At 38.2% G+C, this 26,939-nt stretch overlaps 2 protein-coding genes across 3 annotated transcripts in view; one reads left to right on the top strand and one right to left on the bottom strand.

Moving 5' to 3' along the window:
* LOC123513120 (protein kinase C-like) overlaps positions 1-24,675 on the bottom strand; it is a 103,347-nt gene extending 78,672 nt beyond the window's left edge. Inside the window, exons 1-2 of one of the 2 annotated variants that reach the window (XM_045270001.1) lie at positions 24,141-24,675; positions 23,109-23,110 (exon numbers count right to left, since the gene is read on the bottom strand). In XM_045270001.1, the coding sequence (XP_045125936.1) occupies positions 23,109-23,110; positions 24,141-24,519 (381 nt within the window). In that variant the 5' untranslated portion in view covers positions 24,520-24,675. The remainder of the gene's footprint in view (positions 1-23,108; positions 23,111-24,140) is intronic. The other variant, XM_045270002.1, reaches the window with a different exon arrangement.
* On the top strand, positions 4,046-9,326 carry LOC123513126. Its single transcript, XM_045270018.1, has 2 exons — positions 4,046-4,491; positions 7,070-9,326. The coding sequence occupies exons 1-2, from the start codon at positions 4,141-4,143 to the stop codon at positions 7,853-7,855; spliced, it is 1,137 nt and encodes a 378-aa protein (XP_045125953.1). The 5' UTR covers positions 4,046-4,140; the 3' UTR covers positions 7,856-9,326.
* Positions 24,676-26,939: the final 2,264 nt, after the last annotated feature.

The following is a 26,939-nucleotide window of genomic DNA, read 5'->3' as shown; positions in this document are numbered from 1 at the left end:
AAGATAAAAATAATAAGACAATAATTTCATTTGTTGAAAGAAAAAAATAGGCTTCTGAATAACAAGTAATGTTTGGTGACATATTATTTAAAAAATACAATCAATATAAGAAAATAATGGAATATTAGATCATCATAATGTTGATCACTAATTACACAAGTCAAGTTTTTCGTTGAAACACGAAATGCAAAGGAGTGGTTGACCCTCACATTCATTGTAATAGGTGGATACTCTCCTAGCCTTGTTTGTGGCCACCTTGTATCCCTCAGACAGTGAGATTCTCTCATAGCATCCTCTGCATCGCTTCCTTGTATTTTTCATTGGTCCATCTGCTTCCTGCAAAGTATGTTCTTTTCTTGCAACCGATATATCAAACGTTCTCTTCCCTGGTTTTGTAATTTCCTCAAGAATGTTTTTAGTAAGAGAGAGAATTACTGATTCTATGAAGGTTTTTAGGCATACTTGTTTTGCTGAGCAGTATTTATTGTATAGAATTTGAGCATTTGTCACTGATATCCCAGCAATCATTTCCAGAGCCAGCTTCTTGTACCACTTCCTTAATTTGTAGAGTGGCGAGTAGTAGGAATTGAGTTGATCAGCAACATCAACATTTTTTTTTTTGCTTTATTGTACTCAATGACACTATGTCATAACCTGGCATGCCACAGCCTGGTGGGACATAGCGTGATGCAGCAGTGGCACAAGGATGTAAATAATTACGTCTACGGGAGAATTGTAAAGGGACCCTGCTGCGAACACGAGAGTGGGAGGCCAAACATTAACAAGAGAGAGGAAGCCAGGCATCAGATGGTACGCAGACCCAAACAAACACCCAAAACAAAATACTCTGGTTACGACGTTGGAGAGTAGTATAGTCAACACGTGTTTCCCACGTGTAGTTAAACAGGATTGGTGGTTTTAAATGGCCAATGAACAAGCAGTATTTCATGTTTAGACCAATGGTGAACGTGCTATGAGACTAGGGAAAAGTTGAGCCTATGAAACACCAGTAAGGCAATGTTGTGTATACTACGTTTAAGGTTGTTTCTACATTACCTTCGTATGTGTTCTCGTCCTTACATTGTCACACGTGGACCTCCACATGTCTGATCTCTGAATGGTAGATGGTAAAATGGGCGTGGAGAAAAGGTACGAAACCTTGAGTATTTAAAATAAGCAGAAACCAGCAAGAAGATCTCTAGAATCTTGGCAGAAACGAGAGGAGAAAGCAGAAGGCAGTGGCCGAGAGGAGGAGAAGAAACATTTGAGTCATGGACAGACTCTTTCTTGTATTAGTGAGTAAAGCTCTATAGTTGTTAATGCAGTCTAAGACAATGTTTATGTCATTTAAGTGAAAGGAGGAAACAAATATAGGATGTGTATTTATTAGGATGTTATATTAAGATTTTATGTATGTGTAGTGCAATTCCACAGTTGATGCATTAAGATATATCATATTGAGGAGATAATTACATATGATATATTGTGGTGTATACATTATATGGGCATTTATAGAAGTCAAGCATTGAGTTGATATTGAGATGCATCAGCTGTGAAATTGGCACCTAATGTTTGTGGTTTTATTGTATGTGATTAACATTGATGAAGGATTTACGGAGATAAGGATTTACGGAGATGAGCTTAACATTTCTAAGGGCATTGATTGAATTTGTGTGACATTATGAGCAATCTTGAAAAGTGGTGTAATTAATCTTAGATGAATTAAAATTAGAAAATACAATACCGTATAATATATTACCTGCAGTAAGAATAAGTCTTCACTTAGAATAACACGATTGCAACTTGCAACGAACTTCCGAAACTGGTGGCAGCGGTGGGATATTATTGCAATTGCAATCGTTGCAGGCGTATAGTTGAGAGTGAAGACAATTAAAATTTCGATCAAGTGCATTGGATGTCACGGATGTAGCGGATGTTAACGAGTAAATATTGAGAATATTTTAATGTTGCTTAATTGTAGATGAAACATATAGTTCATAAATTACGTCAGCGCTCGGCATCGCTTAACGGTAAAGCGAATCAGCAGCCAGCCGTCACAACCTCTAGAATGGCGCAGTCACCCCCTACATCTCCGTTTTCCCCACTAACCCGGCTTGTATTAGTACTGGGGAAATTGCGGAAGCGATCACTGACAATGCAAGGGATAATTTTTCCAAGGTAATTGGGTTACCATATTTTTGTGGAGGTGAAGAAAGAAGCCCGTCGGTACCAAATGTAAAATGTATCGCCAGCGCTCACGCATGGATAAAGGATTTAGAAAATAGAACAATGACAAACTGGACAGACGAAGGGAGGATAGAGTTGGCCAAGCAATATGCATTAGACAGTGCATATACTCATATGACACACTGTGCAACGCAACATAAAAATGATTGGGATGATGTGAGAAAAGCATTCCTTGATATTTATCCAGAGGATAGATCGCTTCCAAGCCTGATCAGTGAATTGTCATCAGTAACTCGACAGCCCAGAGAAACCATAACAGAGCTCTATATCAGAGTAGAAGGGATTGTGGCAAAATTAGAAAGCATGAAACCCACAGGTAAGGAAGTATATAATGATATATTTGTCTCCATCATTGTGAATGCCTTGCCTAAGGATTTTTCTTATATCCTTGCTGATGCAGATATGAAAAGCCTTTATTAGTATACAGAAAAGCTCTCAAATATGTAGCGTCACACCCCAGCCTTCAGCTACACGACGCTGCAGTACGCAAAGAAAATAGGGTTGTCCCAGTAAACGCAGTGACAGTGAATGCTGTTACTACAGATCACACGATGTATCGCCCTCAGAATGTCAGAAATATACATTGTCAGAGGTGTGGGCGAAATAACCACACCATTCAAAATTGTAGAACCATAGAATGCTTTAGATGTCACAAGTGGGGACATTTCGCGAGTCAGTGCACAGTGAAATTACCACCAATACCACCAAGGGCGAGGCCCACGGTAACTTGTTTCACCTGCGGGGTACAGGGGCATGCGAGTAAGGACTGCATGAACAACTCACGTAGGTACACCACATATCAAACACAAAAAAAACGCCAATTTACCACCAACGCAACCACATGAATCGGTGGTAATCACAGCGGTGAATAGTGACACGGGAAATGTTTCTATTGAAGTTCAGATTGAAAATGAGAGTGTATTAGCCTTGATGGACACGGGGCAGGGGTATCTCTTGTATCGCGTGACGTTGTAGACAAACTTAAAAGAAACACATTACTCCAACAAATAAGGTAATTCGCAATGCGAGTGGAGATGAAATGTTGACTTCAGGAAAGACTAAGCTAACTTTGACAATTGGAGGTAAGATATACACACATGATTTTGTGATCAGTGAAGATAGAGCCTTGCCATCACAGATAATAATAGGTTTTGACTTTATGAAAAGATATAATGTGAATCTAAATACCAAACCTCTGAAATTATATATTGAAGGAAGGAGAATTGTTATTGTAGAAATACCCATGATGCATGCCATCATGATAACTGAGAGAAGTGAAAAGGAAGCAGTAACAAATGAATCAAAGGATAATCCCAGTTATAAATGCTCAGTAGCTCAGACATCAATATTACAAGGAGTACGAGTGAGTTATGTGACCTTAGAAACAAAGTTAGTGGATAGTGATATCGCTATATTCGAGCCAGTTAAAGGAGTTATAGGGTCTCAGTTTTTATGTCCAGGTTTAGTGAAATTAGAAAATGACATGGAGAAGAAGAAATCTAGGTTTGTGGTGAGGTATATAAATTTCTCGAGTGAACATGTGCCGTTAGAGCCAGGGAAAACATTAGGCTACTTACAGTCCTGTCAGAGTGAGGTTCTGCCAAGCGGGAGTGATGAATATACAGTGAATGGTGTGACAGAAGAAAATGAAACAGATAAAATGAAGGCCTTTTCAGAAATCATTAATCACATGTATCCTGAGGGAACAAGGAAAAATCAAATATTGAAAGAATTAGTTGTTAAATACTCCTCTGTCTTTGCTAGTGATGACGACATTCCAAGTATATCACCCTTTTCTATCACACCATTCAGTTACAGTCCAGACCTACGTCCAAGAAACCTTATCCCATCCCAGCTTGTTTTTATGATAAGGTAGCTGAACAAATTAAAGTAATGGAGAGCCAGGGTATTATTAGACCATCCAGATCAGCATTTATCTCCCCAGTTGTTCCCATAGTGAAAAAGGATGGAAAAATTAGATTGTGTGTAGATTTCAGGAATTTAAATCAGCATGTGCTGAATGATTCTTACCCCTTACCTAATGTGAATAACATTTTGCATAACTTAGGAAAAGGAAAGATGTTTTCATGCCTTGACTTGAAACAAGGTTACCATCAAATACAGTTAAATGAAGAAAGCAAGCCCTGGACTGCATTTGTAACACCTAATGGATTATATGAACATAATGTGCTACCTATGGGTTTAAAGGATTCTCCTGCGGCATTCTGTAGAATTATTAATCAGGTATTGGCTGGATTGACAGGATCTGATACTTTTGTTTATATTGATGATATCATAGTTCAAGGAACAGATCTAGAAAATCATGTAAAGAATTTGGAGAGGGTTCTTCTACGCTTGCAAGATGCTCAGTTGAAAGTAAACCTGAAAAAATGTAATTTCTTTAAGGATAGTGTAAATTATCTAGGACATATTATATCAGCCGAAGGGTTGAAAACACAGCCTAGCAAAATTGAAGTTATTAAGAACATGCCAGCCCCACAACAGTGAAAGAATTACAGTCCTTCATTGGAATGGCTAACTACTATAGGAAGTTTGTGAGAAACTATGCTGAGATAGCTGCTCCCTTAACTAAACTAACAGCAGGAATGGTGAATGGAAAGAAGAACAATAACCACATAATGTGGAATGAAGAAGCTGATAGGGCTTTTAAGACCTTGAAGCAAGAATTAACACAAAATGTTGTTTTGAAATTTCCAGACTTCTCAAAGCCATTCTTTTAACGACGGATGCTTCGAGCTTTGCCATCGGGGGATTAATACAACAAAGGGATAGCATGAATAACCTAAGACCCTTATCATTTTTTAGCAGGAAACTGAACAAGGCTGAACTTAATTATAGTACTATTGAAAGAGAGGCTCTGGCAATTGTATATGGGCTTAAGGTAAACAGAGATTTGTGCCTGGGTTACCCTATTTATATTCTCACAGATCACAGACCATTAGTATGGTTGTTGACCACCTCAAATGCAAATAGCAGGATAGTTCGGTGGCAATTAGCTGTTGCAGAGTTTGATATTAAGGTGGAATATATTCCTGGAAAAGCTAACAAGGTAGCAGATCATTTATCCAGGTTGAGGGAAGTGGAAATAAATGAAGGAAATGAACATTTGTTAGCAATAACAGAAAACACAGAAGAAAATATGGTGGATTGGAATCTGAAGGAATTAATAAGGTCACAAGATAACCATGAATTTTATGGCTTATTGAAGAAGTTAATGAGAGAGAATTTAACTGAGCAAGAAATAAAAGGAAAATTAAGTAAGCACAATATTGATAAGAGGTATAAGAAGTTAAAGATATCAGAATTGTCTCTAGACAATAATATGCTTTACAGAGTAAGTCACAACACATATGGAGAAATGACGCGTCAGATATTAGTACCCGAACAGTTTGTGCACACTGCTGTACACCTCGGCCACTCTTTGCCAACCGCGGGGCATGGTGGGCCATCCGTTACCTTAAGTAGGTGTCAGAAATTTGCATATTGGCCAAAAATGAAGGAGGACATTGAAAGATATTGCAGGTCTTGTCTCATCTGTCGTAGGCTTAAGAGGTCGGGGGACGCCCCAGCACCACTGAGAAGATACCCGGATGTTGAGAGACCTTTCCAGCGCATACATATGGATATTGTTGGTCCCATGGGTAGATCGGATAATGGATATATGTATTGTCTTGTTGTGATAGATGTGCTTACTAGATATTTGATTACAAAACCACTGAAAACCAAGTCGGCCGCAGAAGTTGCTAGAATATTTTTTGATGAAGTGATTTGTAAACATGGTATACCTGAGATGTTAGTGACAGACCAAGGTAGGGAATTTGTCAATTCTATATTACAGGGATTAACTGAGTTACTGCATTTCCGACATAGCAAAACTACAGCTTACCATCCTCAAGCAAATGGGATAGTTGAAAGATCAAATGCAACCTTGATTAACATACTGCGCACTTTGGTGCAAGATAATATGAATATCTGGGATACAATGCTCCCAATAGCTACATTTGCATATAATAGTGCTTACCACACAAGTATAAAAGAAAGTCCTTTTACCTCATGTATCTCAGAGATCCAACCATCCCATTTGAAATGATGAAAGAGGAACAAGTTTGGTATAATGTTGATGATTTTAAGCAGGAGATGGCAACAAAAGCAAATAGGGTATATGCTAGGTGTCAGCAATATTTAGAAGAAGCTAAGGAATAAATGAAAAGGCTCAATGTAAGAAGGCAAGGATAAAGACTATTCAAGTTGGAGATAGAGTATATGTCCGCCGAGTACCCACTGCAGGAACCCCCGCAAAGTTGCAACCCGCATATACAGGTCCTTATAGAGTGACAGAAAAGGTGAGTGATGTAGTGGTCAAATTAAGAAACATTAGAAATGGTAAGATGACAACATTACACACTGACAGAATAAGAATTATCCATGAAGACAATGCTACCCCTCAGATGAACCCGAATGTCAGACGAGCATATCCGGTACACGAGCCAGGTGAAACAAGGGAAACCAAGTTGACATTGCAGACACTAGATCCTTTTCCAGTGTTCTCAGGGATGTAGAGCACTGTGTAGATTCAGAATCGGATGACAATTCACTATCAGAAGCGAGTCATGGTGTTGATGAGGAAATTCATAATGTAACTGAGAATTTGCAAGAAGAATATCAAGGTGAAGCTACCACGTCAGTCCCATACAGTTTACGGTCGAGGACAAGTGTGCCGAATCTTCCGTTTGTAATGCATAAGCCCTTAGAATATGGTAAAAGGAAATAAAATAAAATAAAATGAAATGTTCCTTTGCAGACTGTGGGGCTATGCATGGGATACGTTCAAGCCTGGGATGTACCCCAAAGCTCACCTCCTCAACAAGGGATGAGTTTCTCCCAAGACCATCAACTACTTGTAACTGGACAAGCTTATGTGGTGCCTTTTTTGTTGAAATTGGAGGATATCTATGAGCCAATTAAAAAAGCCAACAATATCACTCAGAATATAATATATAATTTAGATGAAATTGAGGGAGATGATTTTATCTTGTTTACCTCTTTGATTTCTCAGCATATCCTGGCTTTTCAAGAAAGATTTAAAAATTTGCATGCTTCAATGCAGGATTTCCTAATGCATATTGTGGCCAATGACATTCCTCAACCTAGAAGGAAAAAAAGGGGGGCAATAAATTTTATAGGATCTTTTGCAAACACATTATTTGGGACTGCTACACAAGATCAAGTTGATATTATTCATAAAAGATTACAATCGTTAGACTCCTTCACAGAAGAGGAAAGAAAACTCCTCAATGTTCATTCCCATGTTATCAATGTCACTCTCAATGAACTAACAAATGTTCATCAAACATTGGAAAAACTAGAAACTGCTACCCGTGTTACTAAGACCCTTATGACTAAGATGGAAAAACATATAGAAAATAATGAAAAATCCATTCTTTCACTGGAAATTTTACTGCATGTCCAGCTAGCCTTGACATCCATTGCAGCTGATCATATTAATTTTAAGATAGGATTACAAAGTATGATGGAAACCCATATTTCTCCTAATATTGTGACAAATGCATTTTACTACAACTTTTAGATGAGATATCAGTTAAACATGAGTTATTGTTTCCTCCTAAACCAGAATATTTAGGATTACACAGAGCTGCTATTCGTGTAATCCATAAGACTGCATTACATGACTTGAGCTTCTACTTACTCGTTCCTTTGCGAGGAATTCCAGCTGACACCTTTGATGTCTTCAGGATGACCTCCCTTCCCTTTCCTATTTCTAAATCAGATGCTTTTTTAATGCATCAACCTTCAAGGAAATATTTAGTGATTAACAAGGCAAGAAATCAATTTTTTTGACTGATGATTTTGATGATTGTAGGATGTCTGATGATATATTGATATGTCCTCCCAACCAACCTATATATTCCACTAACACTGATTGTTGTGAGGTTGCTATTTTTCTGCACAAGCCTTCTGTCTCTGATATATGTAACACGCTGATTGTGAAGTCTTTCAAGCCTATTTTTGTTGATCAGCCATCTGGGTGGAATTATGCCACAAGCAAACCACTAGATATTACTGTGAATTGTAAAACTCCTCCATTCCTACTACTAGACACATTATTAATGGTACTGGCCTTCTGAAAGTGAGTCAGGGTTGTTCTATACATAGTGATACATTTTCTCTCCCTGCTTCCTCTCATTATATTGCTGAAGCTCCTATGGTTATTCAACCTTATCCCTTACTACTCCCATTGCCTTCTCATCCTGGGAACATTCTGTTATTGTGAATACCACTAATATCAGCATTCCCGACAGTTTTGGTCTTGAGCCCTGGTCTGTCCCAAAATATATTGCACATATGCAGCCGCTGGCGAAACAGTCCCCTCCTACGGCACTCGACTGGCACAACTGGAAGGACTGGCTCTGGATCCTGTTGCCTATTGGGGTCATCGCGGCCGGCCTGGTGGCCTACCGCATCTACCGACCCTGTGCACTCCTTGGCTTGGCACAGGCTGCGCCAGCCCAGGTGACTGTCAGCACACAACGCCAGCTCAAAACAGAGAACACCGCTTATCACGCATGCCCTCACCACTAGCAGTTCGCGCCGGGACGCGCTACTAAGGATGGGGGTATGTCATAACCTGGCATGCCACAGCCTGGTGGGACATAGCGTGATGCAGCAGTGGCACAAGGATGTAAATAATTACGTCTACGGGAGAATTGTAAAAGGGACCCTGCTGCGAACACGAGAGTGGGAGGCCAAACATTAACAAGAGAGAGGGAAGCCAGGCATCAGATGGTACGCAGACCCAAACAAACACCCAAAACAAAATACTCTGGTTACGATGTTGGAGAGTAGTATAGTCAACACGTGTTTCCCCACGTGTAGTTAAACAGGATTGGTGGTTTTAAATGGCCAATGAACAAGCAGTATTTCATGTTTAGACCAATGGTGAACGTGCTATGAGACTAGGGAAAAGTTGAGCCTATGAAACACCAGTAAGGCAATGTTGTGTATACTACGTTTAAGGTTGTTTCTACATTACCTTCGTATGTGTTCTCGTCCTTACATTGTCACACGTGGACCTCCACATGTCTGATCTCTGAATGGTAGATGGTAAAATGGGCGTGGAGAAAAGGTACGAAACCTTGAGTATTTAAAATAAGCAGAAACCAGCAAGAAGATCTCTAGAATCTTGGCAGAAACGAGAGGAGAAAGCAGAAGGCAGTGGCCGAGAGGAGGAGAAGAAACATTTGAGTCATGGACAGACTCTTTCTTGTATTAGTGAGTAAAGCTCTATAGTTGTTAATGCAGTCTAAGACAATGTTTATGTCATTTAAGTGAAAGGAGGAAACAAATATAGGATGTGTATTTATTAGGATGTTATATTAAGATTTTATGTATGTGTAGTGCAATTCCACAGTTGATGCATTAAGATATATCATATTGAGGAGATAATTACATATGATATATTGTGGTGTATACATTATATGGGCATTTATAGAAGTCAAGCATTGAGTTGATATTGAGATGCATCAGCTGTGAAATTGGCACCTAATGTTTGTGGTTTTATTGTATGTGATTAACATTGATGAAGGATTTACGGAGATAAGGATTTACGGAGATGAGCTTAACATTTCTAAGGGCATTGATTGAATTTGTGTGACATTATGAGCAATCTTGAAAAGTGGTGTAATTAATCTTAGATGAATTAAAATTAGAAAATACAATACCGTATAATATATTACCTGCAGTAAGAATAAGTCTTCACTTAGAATAGCACGATTGCAACCTGCAACGAACTTCCGAAACAAGTCAGAAATTAATCTTTATATATACATACATGTGTTTTTGATTCGTGGGTATCATGGACTGAATACTTTAGTAGGAATTGAAACATACTTAGGGGTTATTTTGTTTTTTTCCTGCATACATCATGATGCATATGATATCAAAGCATTAAAATGGGGAGAGAGAGAGAGAGAGAGAGAGAGAGAGAGAGAGAGAGAGAGAGAGAGAGAGAGAGAGAGAGAGAGAGAGAGAAAAAAAAAAACATGGTATTGGAGAGAAATAAAAAGAAAAAAAAATTATTATAAATATTTTGGCATGCTGTTGAAACGTGTGGTATTGCCACATGCACATCCAACCATTTTCCTGAACTAACAATTCTTGATTAACTGTTGGCATTTGTGATGTAAAAAAGTATTTACTTATTACACATGTTATAGAGTTGTGGAATGTGATCGTAAAGTAGAGAAAAAAAAGTAAATATAAAATTCTCCTTCCCTAGTGTGACATCATGAGCTCTCAGAAAAGAAAGTATTATTTGATAACAAGTATTGCATGGTAGCCACACTTTGGCTTATCACATTGGAATGATTGATATATGAAGAAATTTCTTTTTTTTTTTCTTTAAGATTATATGTGGTGAATAGAAAATTTCCAAAAAAATGCAATCTACCATGACCATTACTTGTGAAAAAGACGACACTGTGTGGGTTAATAATTTTCAAGTAGGAAGGGAAGATGAATAGCCTGCCATAACTTATTTTGTGCCTTGTGTGTGTGTGTGTGTGTGTGTGTGTGTGTGTGTGTGTGTGTGTGTGTGTGTGTGTGTGTGTGTGTGTATTTACTTAGTTGTATTTACCTAGTTGTAGTTTTACAGGGCCTGGGCTTTATGCTCGTGTGGCCCCGTCTCCATATCTATATTTATCCAATTTTTCTTTAAAACTATGTACACTCTTGCTGACACCACTTCCTCACTCAAACTGTTCCAAGTCTTATATCATCGTTAATTTGTATATCCCTTGTAAAAACTAGGTCCAATCTCGCCAGCTCATCGTTTCCTCTGAACCTTGTGATTTCCTTTACTCTTTGGACCATCAAATTATCTATCATTAGGTTCAGGAATCTATCTCCCCAGGCATCTTTCCCTATACCACTTTCATAACTTTCCCAGTCCACCTCCTTACAGTTAAAATTTCCTACCAATATCACTTTTCTCATTTCTTTAATGATTCTTGTAAGACTCCTTATTGTGTCATTTATCATGTCTCTATATTCTTGGTTAGTCCATGAGTTTGTTTTTGGTGGCACATATGTTCCAATGATTGTTAATTCCTTTTTATTAATATGTATCTTAATATACAGTATTTTTTATTTTCCTTCCCCAAACTCCACTTGATTTACCACTATCTCCTTCCTTAACATCATCATGACTCCTCCTCCTCCTTTACCCAATCTGTCTCTCCTCCATATATTATACCTTTTTTTTTATCTATGTCTATTTTTATTGCTTCAATTAACTTTGTTTCCACCAGGCATACAATATCTGGTTCTTCTTTCTTTATGCAATCTCTTAATTCTAATTTACTAGATAAAATCCCATCTATGTTTGTATACGTCATTTTTAATCTCTTGTTCTTATCATTTTTAGTTAAACTTGCTCCCTTTTTTTCTCTTCCTTCTCTTTTATGTACCATTTCCTTATCCTGTCTCCTAGAATTCTCCAAAAAAAATGCCTTCTCCTTCTCTGACCTTTCATTATTTTTTTCTCTTGCTTCTGCCACCAATTCGTTGTGTCTCTTCCTTTCCTCCTCGTTTCTATTATTCTTTATATATATATATATATATATATATATATATATATAAGCAACCCCCGCTTAACGAAGGGGTTACGTTCCTAAAAAACACCTCGTTAAGCAAAACTTCGTTAAGCGATCCGATTATAACAAGTTTAACCCCTGATTTGAACTTCCATTGAGAGTAAGCAAAGCGAGAGTGCATCATAGTACAGTAAAAGGTTTAATAAAAGTAAAAATTATGAAGTTAAACATTTAGGTAGTTCAATTTAAGTCATTATAATGTACACTAATGTATGTATGTACGTAACTTTATAATGTTGATGATCTTAACTTTATGAAGGGAGGGAGAGTGAAACGGGAAATACACTATCCGGCAACCTGTGGAATGTAAACAAAGTGCGCATCATGGTACCACATACAAAACTTATGTACCACATTTCCACAAGGCTTTCCATTTTATCCATTGTAGAGTCACAAGTTCAGGTGGTTCTTTTAGCTTTCAAGGAAGATACAGTCTCACCAGCCTTCTTAATAGAGTCTGCTGACTTGAAAATAGTAGACAGTAGATGGAGTCAAGATGGTGGCAAGCAATGTTATTAGTTTTCTGGCTTCTCTCTTGTCTGTGAATAATACCCAGCTTCACTTTGAGAGTAAGACACTTCCTGATCTTCTTAGGAACGTTACGCCACATTGCAGGGCGTTTTGGTGGTAAGTTGAACTAAGGAAGATGAGCTGCTGGTGACGCTGTTATGTTTTGACTAGGGAGTGAGTGGTGGGCGTGATCTTGATCTTGATCTTGATGTTTCGGCAGTGCCTGTGTTGTCCATGAGAGGCTTGATCTTGATCTTTATTCTACAGGTGTCTCAGGATTTCTCCTGAGGCAGGCCTTAGTACCAGCAGCTCCTGGTGTACTCAAAAGCCTGTCAGCTTGCATGATACGGTGCGGCTTTCAAATTTGGAAAAAAATTACCTAGATAAAATTTCGTTAAAGCGAGTTTGGTGTTCGTTAAACAAGCAGATGCTAGTAAAACGAAACCTTCGTTGTAGCGAAATTTCGTTGTGTGAACCTTCGTTAAACGGGGGTTACCTGTGTGTGTGTGTATATATATATATATATATATATATATATATATATATATATATATATATATATATATATACAGTCAACCCTCGGCTATCGCGACTTCGGCTATCGCATTTAATTGCTATCGCGCATCCATGAAAAGCTGCTAAGATTTCATTATTGCGACCTCAGATGCCTGCTATCGCGCTCTCAGCCATGACGTCATGGGATATCTGAGCACTCATTGGCCAAAACCGCCTTCACGCCAAGATCAATTCGTCTATCGCGTTTTCGGCTATGGCGCAGCTATTTCGGCCCCAATTGGGCGCGATAGCCGAGGGTTAAGTGTATATATAAACATATATATATATATATATATATATATATATATATATATATATATATATATATATATATATATATATATTTGCAACCTTCTGTTTCTCTGAGTTTTGTTTTTCTATATAGTATTTATTCTGTTGTTGTTTTGCGATTTTAGTAGTATCTTAATTGGTCTCACTGTTCCTTCTTGATACAGTCCCATTCTATGGATTTCTTTTACTTCCTCTTCTAAGTTCTGTCTATCCTCGTCATTTAGATGTTTTAATAGGTCTTTTTCTGATTTTATTTCGTCCTTTTCCCTTCTTGGTCTATATTTAACATTTTTTTTCTTTCAGTCCAAAAATAATTACACTTTCTTTTCCCGCAATTTCTCTTACTAAATTTAATTTTTTCTTCAGGACTCCTATCATTTTGTTTGTCATATTTTCATCTCTTTCTTTTAACTGTTCTTGAAATATTTCCTGAAATGATTCCTTGTCTTTCTTATCTTGGATTCTCCATGCCTGTACTTCTTTTTTAATCACTTCTTGTACTCTTTCCTCTTCTTTGTTAACTAGATCTTTCAGCTTCTTTTTTTTTTTTCTCGGCTTTACCGAGTCCTTCTTCCATCAATTTCTTGTAGTTAGCTACTTTCACTTTTAATTCTTCATTTTCGGTTCTTAGCCTAGTTTCGTTTTCTTCCACTCTTTTTATCCTTTCTTTCAATTTCTGGAGCTCTTTATCCTGTTCTTCATTCTCTTTCATTCCCATACTCTCCTTTATCAATTTATCTAATTTACGTTCGATAGTCAACACTCCATCAAATAGTGAAGTATGCGTCGTATCAAAGCCTTCGAATGCTCTTTCTCCCTCACCAACATAGTCATCATCAGCTTTCATTCTTTCCCGTGTCTCATACCTGCATTTAGATGGAATCTCTTTCTCACTCATGATTTTGTAACACTGTATTCATGAAAAAAACGAGTCCACACTAATCACCCAGGCCACTGCAAACCCAAACAAAGGTAGTGAAGATCAGCTGATTCTCGGGAGCGACATTATTGCGTCCTTCCTCGACCGCATCTTGTGTGTGTGTGTGTGTGTGTGTGTGTGTGTGTGTGTGTGTGTGTGTGTGTGTGTTTACCTAGTTATATTTACCTAATTGTATATTACAGGGTTCGAGCATGGCTCATAGTGACCTGTCTCCATATCTACTATGATTCAACTTTTCCTTAAATTTGTGCACATTTTCTGCTGTACAATCTCTTCACATTTCAGATGTCCACTTTCTTATGTGGAAAACTGAACTTTCAAATGTTCCTTGAACACTGACTTTTCATGATCTTTGAGTGTCCTCTTGTTCGTCTATCCCCATCCTCTGTTAGTGTTAGCAGGTCTTGTCTATCTACCTTTTCCATATCATTTACTAACTTATACATCATTATTAGGTCTTCTCTTTCCTTTTTATCCTTAAAAGTTGGTAGTTCCATTTCCTTTAGTCTTTCTTAATGGCACCATCTTTGTTACAGTCCTTTGGATTCTTTCCAGTTTCCTGATGTCCTTCTGCTTGTATGGTGACCACACCACTGCATATTCTAGTCAAGGTCTTATCATAGTGGTTATGATCTTTTCATCAAACTTTTATCTATGTAATTGAACACCACCCTGGTATTTGTAAATGTCTTGTATATTGAAGCAAATAACCCCTTTATGTGTCTTTCTGGAGTCAGGGTATCTTGTAAATCACTCCCACATTTTTCTCTTAAAATTTTTTTTTTTTTTTTCCTTTACATTATAATCTCTTCTTCCATTTTGTATTACCACATAGATCTATTACTTTTACCCATTTCCATTACATGGCATATCCTGGTACTAAATTCTAATATCCACTTTTGGTTCCATTCCCAGATCTTGTCAATATCTTTCTGCAATTCCATACAGTTCTCGCTGTTCCTTATTACTTCCAAAAAGTTTGCATTGTCTGCAAACAAATTTATGTAGCTACTCAAACTCTCTTGTATATAATTGATAGCTATATACTTGGAACATAATTGGTGCCAGCATTGAACTGTATGGTACACCACTATAGTAAAACTAAATTGTACTGACCTACAGTGTGAGGCTGATAATCTGTGCGATGTTGCCATATCTCTCATTACTTCAAGAAAAATGGAATAACAGATCTTAATTCAATCTAATGCATCACTTTGCCTAAAAAAAAAAAAGGGTGGGTGGGGGACAAGAGACATGAAGATCTCTATAGGTGATAATGTAATAAATAAATTCAATAGAGTAAAGGTGCTGGTTATTAAAGTGAAAATGAGACTGATAACTTACAGAATATTTATGGTTATGTCTTCTCAAGATACCCAATTTAATATAATGAGTGGTGAAAAGAAACAAGATGAGACAGTATTTTATTTCAGTTATTGCCCCAAGCTGAACTTATTCATTGAACAACATTGGATGAAGAGATTTTTTTTTTTCCTTGCTATGGCTGTACAACACACAGTAATATGGGGAAGAGTCAGTGTGTCCTTCTATCATGGAGACCAGATGAGAAGTGAGTCAATTTGCACTTGCGTGGTGACCCAGCTCCCTCTTCCCCCAGGGAAAATCTCACCTCAGGTTAAGTGGCAACACTGCCTGACCTGATATGCCACATTGTCATACAAGTTTTTTTTTTTTTTTTAATGCAGGAGGGGAAACTGGCCAATGACAAAAAAAATGGGGAAAAAAAAAAGAACCACTGGCTTGCCAGTTCCTTAAAAATCATGTTATCCAATTTTCAAGGATAAATATTTTGAAACCTCCCACTTAAAAGAAGTCAAGTCGTAGAAAGATGGAAATACAGAAGCAAGCAGGGAGTTCCAGAGTTAACCAGAGAAAAGCATGAATGATTGAGAGTACTGGTTAACTCTTGTATTAAAGAGTTGGACAGAAAAAGGAATGAGGGGAAGAAGAAAGCCTTGTGCAGCGAGGCTGCAGGTGGAGGAAAGGCATGCAGTTAGCAAGATCAGTAGAGCAATTAGCATGAAAAGAGCCATAAAAAAAATAGAAAGAGAAGCAACATCCAGCAGTGAGAAAGAGGCTGAAGACAGTCAGAGGAAGGGAGTTGATCAGACAAAAAACTTTTGATTCTACCCTATCTACTAACAAAACTGTGTGAGTGGAACGCCCCCAAACATATGAAGAGTGCTTCATACAAAGATGGATAAGGCCCCTGTAGAGAGTTAGCAGTTGAAGGGGTGAGAAAAACTGGTGGAGACGCCTCAAAACACCTAACTTCAGAGAAGCTGTTTTAGCAAGAGATGAGATGTGAAATTTCCAGTTAAGATTATGAGTAAAGGACAGACTGAGGATATTCAATGTAAAAGATGGGGACAGATGAGTGTCACTGAAGATGAGTGGATATTTGTCTGGAAGGTTGTGTCGAGTTGTTAGATGGAGGAATTAAGTTTTTGAGGTATTGAACACTACGTATATACTAAGTTTTCTCTGCCCCAAACAGAAATCTTAGAAAGATCAGAAGTTTGGCATTCTGTGGCATCCCTGCCTGATATGTTGACTTCCTGAAGGGTTGTCTCTGAAAGGACGTGGAAAGAAGTAGGATGGTATCATCAGCATTGAAGTGGATTAGGCAAGAAGTTTGGTTAAGATCTTTAATGAATATTACAAAGAGAATGGGTGACAGGACAGAACCCTGAAGAACATGAAATACCTTCATGTGATTTGGTATATAACACTTATTTGTATCACATGATATTTAATTAAATAATTTGAATATTGTTAGAAAGCTGATTTTTTTATAATAGCTACTATGATTAAAGAACCATGAGTAGTATAGGGTGATCTGGTAGGATGGTGAACAACACCCTATGGGTCTGTACAATTTAGTTTTTCTATAGTAACTGTGCCCCAACTTGATGGGATGTCTTTTATCTTTGTCCTTATTTCCCTATCTGTTAAGTAGTCCGTCATCCAGTTTAAGATATTTCCCCGTTTTTCTCCAATGTGTTCAATTTTCCATAGGAGCCTTCTGTGTGGTACATACACTGAAGGAAGCCTTCTTAATACCTAAATACACTGTGTCAACCCATCCATCTCTCCCTTGTACTTCATCTATTACTCTAGTATAAAAAGCAGAGTAAATTATGCATGATCTTCCTTTTCTAAACCAAATTAGGAGTTATTCTAACCATTTTCCTTTCATTACAATTTCACAGATCTTTCCTACAACACTAGTCAGTGACACTGGTCTATAATTTTAGGTCTTTTTCCTCTTTTGTATATTGGCACTATATTTGCTCTTTTCCATTCCCTTGGTACCTCTCCTTCCATTAGAGAGCTGATGATCACATCCCAAATTGATTCCACTAGTTGTTCTCTACATTCTCTCAAGTGTTCATCCTGACACTCCATCTGGCCCCAATGCCTTTCTTACATCCACCTTTTCTAGTAATAATCTAATCTTCTGTTTACACATCACAATGTTTCTTAATCCTTCCTGTGTCAATGAAATTTCCCTCTTCATTAAATGCTGATTTAAAGCCCTCATTCATAAGTTCACTCATTTCTTCTGTTGTTTCATATGTCTTATTTTCCTTAATCAACTTAATGATGGTCTCTCTGTTTGTCATTTTTTCATTTATATAATCATAAAAAGCTTGGGTTCTTCTTCACATCTCTTCACTACATCCTTTTCAAAATTTCTCTCCTCCTCTTTTCTTATTCTAATATATTTGTTATGTGCCTCTTTATACTGCTTCCTATTTAGTTCGTTTTGTTGCTTCCATATTTTTTTTTTCAAAGCTGCATCCTTATACTTTTTAGTTTTGCACATATAGCATTATACCATGTGTGTTTGCTCTCTTTTACTCTGTACTTGGGAACATATCTCTTTACCCCTTCATTATACTTGTCTATGAATATATCATACTTCTTTTGGACTGTCTTGTATTGCATGGTTTCCTTCCATCCAATACTACCAAACTAATTTCTTCAAAATTTGTCTTGGTGTAGTTCAATCTTTTTTGTTTGTCTCTCTCATTACATTTCTAAATTTCCTGATCCTCTAATTCAATTGCTAGAACCAAATGATCACTTTTTCTTATTGAGCTATGATATTTGATGTTTGGACAAGGCTCCTTTTTTTTTTTTTTTTTTTTTTTTCCTAGTTGTGTTTCACTGTTTGATCTGCTGCAGTCTCTGACGAGACAGCCAGATGTTACCCTACGGAACGAGCTCAGAGCTCATTATTTCCGATCTTCGGATAGGCCTGAGACCAGGCACACACCACACACCGGGACAACAAGGTCACAACTCCTCGATTTACATCCCGTACCTACTCACTGCTAGATGAACAGGGCTACACGTGAAAGGAGACACACCAAATATCTCCACCCGGCCGGGGGAATCGAACCCCGGTCCTCTGGCTTGTGAAGCCAGCGCTCTAACCACTGAGCTACCGTGTGTGTGTGTGTGTGTGTGTGTGTGTGTGTGTGTGTGTGTGTGTGTGTGTGTGTGTGTGTGTATAATTCACCTCGGTCGCCTGCTGGTCACCCAGCCAGTCTTACGGAGCAAGCTTAGAGCTCATAGACCGATCTTCGGGTAGGACTGAGACCACAACACACTCCAAACACCGGGAAAGCAAGGCCACAATCCCTCGAGTTACATCCAGTACCTATTTACTGCTAGGTGAACAGGGGCCACACATTAAGAAGCTTGCCCATTTGCCTCACCGCACCGGGACTCGAACCCGGTCCTCTTGATTGTGAGTCGAGCATGCTAACCACTACACTACGCGGTGTGTGTGTGTGTGTGTTTCACTGTTTGATCTGCTGCAGTCTCTGACGAGACAGCCATACATTACCCTACGGAACGGGCTCAGAGCTCATTATTTCCGATCTTCGGATAGGCCTGAGACCAGGCACACAACACACACCGGGACAACAAGGTCACAACCCCTCAATTTACATCCCGTACCTACTCACTGCTAGGTGAACAGGGGCTACATATCTCCACCCGGCCGGGGAATCGAACTCCCGGTCCTCTGGCTTGTGAAGCCAGCACTCTAACCACTGAGCTACCGTGTGTGTGTGTGTGTGTGTGTATTTACCTAATTGTTTTACCTAATTGTAACATACGGGAAAAGAGCTATGCTCGTGTTGTCCCGTCTCCATATCTATTAATGTCCAGCTTTTTCTTAAAATCATGAATATTCCTTGCGTTGACCACTTCCACGTCTAAACTATTCCATGCTTCCACCCTTCTATGAGGGAAGCTATATTTTTTCACATCTCTCCTATAAGTGGCCATTTTAGTTTTTTCCCATGCCCTCTCGACATTCTTTCATTCCACATACACAGATCTTCCCTATCCATTTTTCCATGCCAATCATCACTCTGTATATTGCTATCAGGTCTCCCTTTCTCTCTGTTTTCCAGGGTCGGAAGTTGCATTCTTTTCAGTCTGTCTTCATAAGTCAAATCTCTTAAGTCAGGCACCATTTTGTTGCAGCCCTCTGTACTTTCTCTAGTTTCCTTATGTGTTTCTTTAAGTTCGAGCCCACTGTATTGTTGCATATTCAAGCCTCGGTCTTATCATTGCAGTAATTATTTTCTTCATCATTTCTTCATCTAAATATACGAACGCCACTCTTATGTTCCTCAATAAGTTCAATACTTCTCCAATTATTTTGTTTATATGTCTCTCTGGCGATAGGTCATTGGTAATTGTCACCCCAAGGTCTTTTTCTTCATGACTGGTTTTATGTCTTCATTTCCTATCTTGTACATACTCCTGATTCTTCTTTCACTCTTGCCAAACTCTATTTTCTTGCATTTTGTCGTGTTGAACTCCATTTGCCATGTACAGCTCCATTTCCATATTCTGTCCAAGTCTTCCTGGAGTAGTTCGCAATCTTTGTCACATCTCACTTTTCTTAACAATTTTGCATCGCCTGCAAATAGGCTCACATAACTGGACACCCCATCCACCATGTCATTTATGTAGACCGCGAACATTACTGGTGCCAACACTGATCCCTGTGGAACTCCACTCTCCACCAAGCCCCATTCTGATGGTCTGTCCTTAATTATTGTTCTCATTTCTCTTCCTACCAAAAGTCTTCCATCCATTTTAGTAAACTGCCATGCACTCCTCCTACCATTTCAAGTTTCCAGATCAGTCTCCGTGTGGTACCTTATCAAAGGCCTTTTTAAATCCAGATATATTCCATCAGCCCAACCATCTCTTTCCTGTATTACATCTATCACCCTCGAATAGTAACATATCAGGTTTGTCGTGCATGAACGCCCTTTTCTAAAACCAAATTGACACTCACAAAGTATGTCATTTTTCTCCAAGAAGTCTGTCCATCTATTCTTCACCACCCTCTCACACATCTTAGCTACCACACTTGTAAGTGACACTGGTCTATAGTTCAATGGGTCTCTCTTGTTACCTGATTTATAGATTGGGACAATGTTAGCTCTTTTCCAGTCTTGGGGCACTACACCTTCCCTTAATGAGGCATCAATTACTTCACAAACTTTTTCTGCCAGTTGCTCCCTGCATTCTCTTAAAATCCATCCTGATACCCCATCAGGTCCCACAGCTTTTCTCACTTCTAAACTCCCCATCATATTCTTGATCTCCTCCAGTTACTTGAAACTCCTTCATAATCCCTTTCTGTTCCATTACCAGTGGTTTGTCAAAAGCAGTCTCCTTTGTGAATACCTTCCGAAAGCATCCATTCATAGCCTCTGCCATTTCCCTGGGATCTTCACTGCATACTCCATTTACTTCTAAACTTTCAATACTTTCTCTATTTTTGATGTTGTTGTTCACATGTCTGTAAAAAAGCCTTGGTTGGTCTTTACATTTATCAATTATATCCTTTTCTTGTTTCTTTCTTTCTTCTCTTCTAATCAACACATATTCATTTCTTGCTCTTTTGTAACTTTCCCACTGCTTAATCCGTCTTTTCCTTCTCCACCTCTTCCATGCATCCTCTTTTCTTGTTCTAGCCTTTTCACATCTATCGTTAAACCAGTCCTGCTTTCCAACTTCTCTATGTTGTCTTATTGGTACAAATTTTTCTCACCTTCTTTGTATATTTTTATAAATTCCTTCCACTTTTCATTTGCTCCTTAGCACTCTTGAATTTCATCCAATTTGTCTCTTGAAAGAATTTCTTTAGGTTTCCAAAATCTGTCTTGGCATAATTCCATCTTCCCACTTTATATTCTTCATTTCTTCTAGATTTCTCTTCATCTATCACCTTGAACTCCAAAACTGCATGATCACTCTTTGCTAAAGGGCACTCCACCCTCATCTCCTCAATGACCATTGGCTCTGTACTAAAGACCAAGTCCAGTCTTGACGATGCTCCCTCTCCTCCAAACCTAGTATCTTCTTTGACCCACTGAGTTAACACATTTTCCATTGCCAGTGTCAATAGTGTATTTCCCATGTTGTCTCTGATCCTTCCATTGACCAGTCCTCCCAACACACCTCTTTACAATTAAAATCTCCCATCATTATAGTTCGTTCACAGCCACCCAACATTTCTTCCAGACATGTTCCTGTATCACTTATCATTTCTTCATATTCCTGTACTGACCATGCATTTGTCTTAGGTGGTACGTACACCACTATGTAGTGCCTCTTTTTTCCTTCATTAGTTTCTGCTCTGATCTTTAGCACTTCTGCCTTTCCCATACCTTTTTCACTTGATCCACCTTATATCTTTTTAACCAGCAACATCACTCCTCCTCCCATCTTACCTACTCTATTTCTTTTCCAAACGTGTGTGTGTGTGTGTGTGTGTGTGTGTGTGTGTGTGTGTGTGTGTGTAAATACCAAATCCAGCATAGATGGCTCTTCTCCTCTATACCTTGTATAGTCCTTCACCCATTTGTCCAATGTGTTTACCATTGCCAATTGTAACACTTCTTCCCCCCAACATCCACAATGACTGTTTGTATTCATTTCTTCCCAACTTACATGTTTGCAGTTTAGATCCCCCACAAGTAGCACTCTTCTGTCCTTCCTCAATATACTGTCCTAGCAATTTAGCACTTCATTTTGCATTTCTTTGTGTACACCAAGTCTCCATTCCATGTATTAGTCTTCAGTGGCAAATATGTTACTATGTTAATCCTCCTTTCCTCCCACTGGTCCTAATTGTTATGCTTAAAACCTCTGCTAGTCCATCTCCATACAGTACCTCTTCCACATATATATCCTTTTAAGAGATTATTAATACTCTTCATCCTGTTTTTCCTCCTAGCATCATATCCCTGCTCTTTATAATTTTACTTGGACGTCTTCACTTAATTTTATCTCTGTTATATTTCCAATATATAATCTCTCATTTCTAAGCATCCTACTATAAATCCATCAGTTTGTATACATAACTCTTAATGCTTTCCTTCCCCTTCCAGAATATACCATTTCCTCAGCCTCATGTCTAGCACTCTGCAGTAGAATTTCTTCTTCTCATTCTCTGTCCTTCTCTTTTTTTTTTTTCCTTAGCTTCCTTCTCTCATTTCTTTTACCCTTTTCTTCATGATTCATAACTCTCCTAATCCAAATATTGTTACATTCTATCTTACCAGCCAGCTTTCCAGTCCTCACTAATATTTCCTCTACCCCTTACTAGCATTCTCATTTTAACTTTAAGTGGTCTTTTGGTTCCCTCACTATATTTACCAAGTCTGTATATTTCTTCTATTTCTTTTTCAAGACTGTTCTTCATCTTGAACTAATGATATTATTTGCTTAACCATCTCTTTCTTCTCCTTCTCCCTCACAAATTTTACTGGATTATTTTCACCTATAGTCCATATATAACCATACACTTCTTTTTGTCCAACGTATTCCTTTTCTTTGATCACTTGTATGACTGTGTCCTTCGTTTTCTCTCTTATTTGTTGCTTAACTACATCTACAAAATTCACCTTTCTTCCTCCTGTTATTTTTTCCAGATCATCTTCCATTACATAAGTTTTGTTTCGCTTATCCCCTTTCCTGTCCCCACATTAGTGTCTAGCCTTTCCTCTAGCCTCATAGTTCTCACATTTACCCTTAAAGGTGCAGTTTTCCCTTTTTATTTCATCTAATTTTCATCAAGTCATTGTGTGTGTCATGTCATGTCAGTGTGTGTGTAATTCACTGTTTGATCTGCTGCAGTCTCTGACGAGACAGCCAGACGTTACCCTACGGAACGAGCTCAGAGCTCATTATTTCCGATCTTCGGATAGCCCTGAGACCAGGCACACACCACACACCGGGACAACAAGGTCACAACTCCTCGATTTACATCCCGTACCTACTCACTGCTAGGTGAACAGGGGCTACACGTGAAAGGAGACACACCCAAATATCGTGTGTGTGTGTGTGTGTGTGTGTGTGTGTGTGTGTGTGTGTGTGTGTGTGTGTGTGTGTGTGTGTGGGTGGGTGGGTGGGGCATCTATGCAGTGTGTATACCCAGGCAGGCAGCAGCTTACAGACCTATCTCCACAAATGTAACCTTTTGAGAAAGTCAATTTTACAAAAACATCTTTTTTTTTCATTATTCCTGCAGGAGAATGAGAAACAAGAGGATCTAATATGGAGGAAGGGGCATTTTGTGTGATTAAAGAAGAGAGGATAGTTGAATGTGAGTGTGCAGTGGGTAACATGCCTTCCTGCATCTGTCACATTCTCTGGGATTATTGGACTAGCATGACCAACATATACACATTCCACCCTCCCCCACTCTCACTCTCTCCTCTCTTATACATCACCCTCCCTACACTCATTAGCTACTATTCATACATATACATGCATACATTACATTATATATATATATATATATATATATATATATATATATATATATATATATATACTTTTTTCGGAGGCAGGCCAACTCACCCACAAGTCGGAGTGGGTGTTGTTATCACTACATATTTCATCGAAGTCCACCGTGGCATTGGCTACGAAATCGTCATTCCCCACCGCAGAATCATGGAAGATTTTGAGGCCGAGATGGGCGGCCCCGTCCACCTCATGCTCGAACCACTCATTCCACACCGGAGTGAAGGTCTTCTGCCGCGGCTGTGTCTTATTCCAATGCACCTCGTCCACATCTAAGCTAACATAGGGATCCAAGGTTTGATCTTGTGGCCCTTTTCCAACTCCTGCCACTAAGAAATGACGACTCATACAGTCGGTACGGCGCAGATCTGTAGCTTCGCATATTTTCACTCTAATGGTGCCCGTGAACATTGCCTGTGTATTTCTGATCAGTTGCTCACAAGCCCTGTATCACCTTACGAATAGGTCCCAGTAGGGCATAGGGAAATAGGATAAAACTGACTGTAAAGCCGACCGTACTGTCACCCATTCAACACCATTCGATAAAACTGGTGCCTCATTAAGTGACGTCATGGTGTTGCGAGGACCGTCCTGAGTTGCCCGGTAGCGCTATGAGTTTCCTTTTGCCCAGCCCAAAAAGTAGCCCACTTCCAATGCTCTGGGATATCCTACAAAGCTCTCAAAGCTTATCATTTTCTGATATACAAGATTGAACGACGAGTAAATGTTTATTTGGTGATGAATTGTGAATATCTTATCTGGCAACGTTACTTTATCTATACATATATTTCTATTTATTTATGTATGATAATGGTATATCTGGTCGTATGCATTTATAAGGTTTGATTACTCATTTTGGTGTTATATACAGAAAATTAACTGGTAAGTCATAATCTTTTGGGCTTGTTGTTTCACAAGTGGATATGTCTGGTATGAAATAAATATTTTAGAATTCCTAGCTTCTAATCACGTATACATGAATATTTACAAGTGGATTCCATGGATTTTTCTTCTACATAATCATTTATCTTAAATAGTGTATATTCGTGTTTTGCTGTTTCCTGCAAAAATATGAAATATAGCCCACTTTGGGCGTGAAAGTGAAACCGCCCAAAGATTACGCCACCATCCCACTACTCGAGCACTTTATACCTCGCAACATCTTGCACAACCTTCATCATCATTCAGTGCAGGCTATAAGTTGACCTAAGGAGGATTTGAATTAATAACTACACCGTCACCCTGATTAGTTGCAGGGGATCAACGTCCTGGCTTGTCCCGTATACAGGTGGGGCTCGGCAACCTATCACGATTTCCACACTTTGTAGATACAGATTGGTCAAGTATATAAGGATGTTCACCATTCTTCAAAATCAAAACTCTAAGCATAAGGTGGATGATTAAGTAATCCATCGCTATCGTAATTTCCTGCTCGAGTATAATGCAACAATCATCATCATCCCTAGGATCATAGTTTCTTTCCCTCGCACCGAGGAAACTAAATGTCATGAAATTCATTCACGAGATGAAAGTATGAATATCAAATAAGTCATGAATCTCACTAGATACACGAGACACGTACTGATTCTTGCTATGATTCAAGATGCACACATTACAAATGGACAGAGAATGCACATAGACACGGACCTCTTGTTTTAGAGAGAGAGAGAGAGAGAGAGAGAGAGAGAGAGAGAGAGAGATTATACCATACGGAATCTCAAGAAACATTGCTTGGCAGAAAGACTCACAGATTACGTACTGTATATATTAAAGTTATGAAAACGTTCCTCCAATATCCCAAGACTTAGAATCACAGATCACAGCTATATCTACTATGTGAAACTTTCCACACAAATGAGTAAGCTGAGAGAGAACGAAAAACCTTAGAAGAGAAAGAATGAGGTAATTTAAACTCCAGTTACTGTTACGCTGAAAAAATATACATGATAATAGTAATAACTTGTAGAATGTAACTTCAGAGGAAATATGAATTTATCACATATGTAAGATAATTACAGTAACTGTAGTACTCCATTTGTAACCGAAACATAATATACGGAGAGTGACAGCGATACATGTACAGTATATCAGATAAAGAGATCAAAAGAAATGATGGAGAATGGCACGAGACAAAGAATATTCACGACATATATATATATATATATATATATATATATATATATATATATATATATATATATATATATATATATATATATATATATATATATATATATATATATATATATATATATATATATATATATATATATATATATATACACACACACACACACACACACACACACACACACACACACACACACACACACATATATATATATATATATATATATATATATATATATATATATATATATATATATATATATATATATATATATATAAGAAAACTTATAAGATCCATGCTTCATGTCTTTATACCTGACGGCCTTGTAAACTACCTGGATCAGTCCACTAAACTATCTCACTGGGTGGATGAATATACCCACTGACAATAAAAATTGAAAATAGCTTGGCAGTTATCTATGGTAACATATCATGAATGGATTTATCAATTTCAACTGCAATAAAAAATAAATAATAATAAAAACCCACTGAGATGCTGGTCCTCGAACGGGGTCAAAAGAGCTAGCCAAAAGAATGGTGTAAATGCATTGAAACATTCCTCTTAAATGAGTTCAGTTCAGATCGTAGGGAAGCTGGAATACGGCAGCAGGTAGGGAGTTTCAGAGTTTACCAGAAAAAAAAGTGAATAATTGAGAGTACATGGTTGTTCCTGCGTTAGAGAGCTGGACAGAATAAGGATG

The sequence above is a fragment of the Portunus trituberculatus genome, chromosome 35 (genome assembly GCF_017591435.1).
Source record: "Portunus trituberculatus isolate SZX2019 chromosome 35, ASM1759143v1, whole genome shotgun sequence".
Lineage (NCBI taxonomy): Eukaryota > Metazoa > Arthropoda > Malacostraca > Decapoda > Portunidae > Portunus > Portunus trituberculatus.
This window is presented reverse-complemented; position numbering and strand designations above follow the sequence as displayed.

Coding starts and splice junctions, on each gene's coding strand:
- LOC123513126 (XM_045270018.1), top strand. CDS start 4,141: ATGGAGAGCCAGGGTATTATTAGACCATCCAGATCAGCATTTATCTCC. Junction 4,492..7,069: donor TCTGTAGAATTATTAATCAG/GTATTGGCTGGA, acceptor GTTCCTTTGCAG/ACTGTGGGGCTATGCATGGG.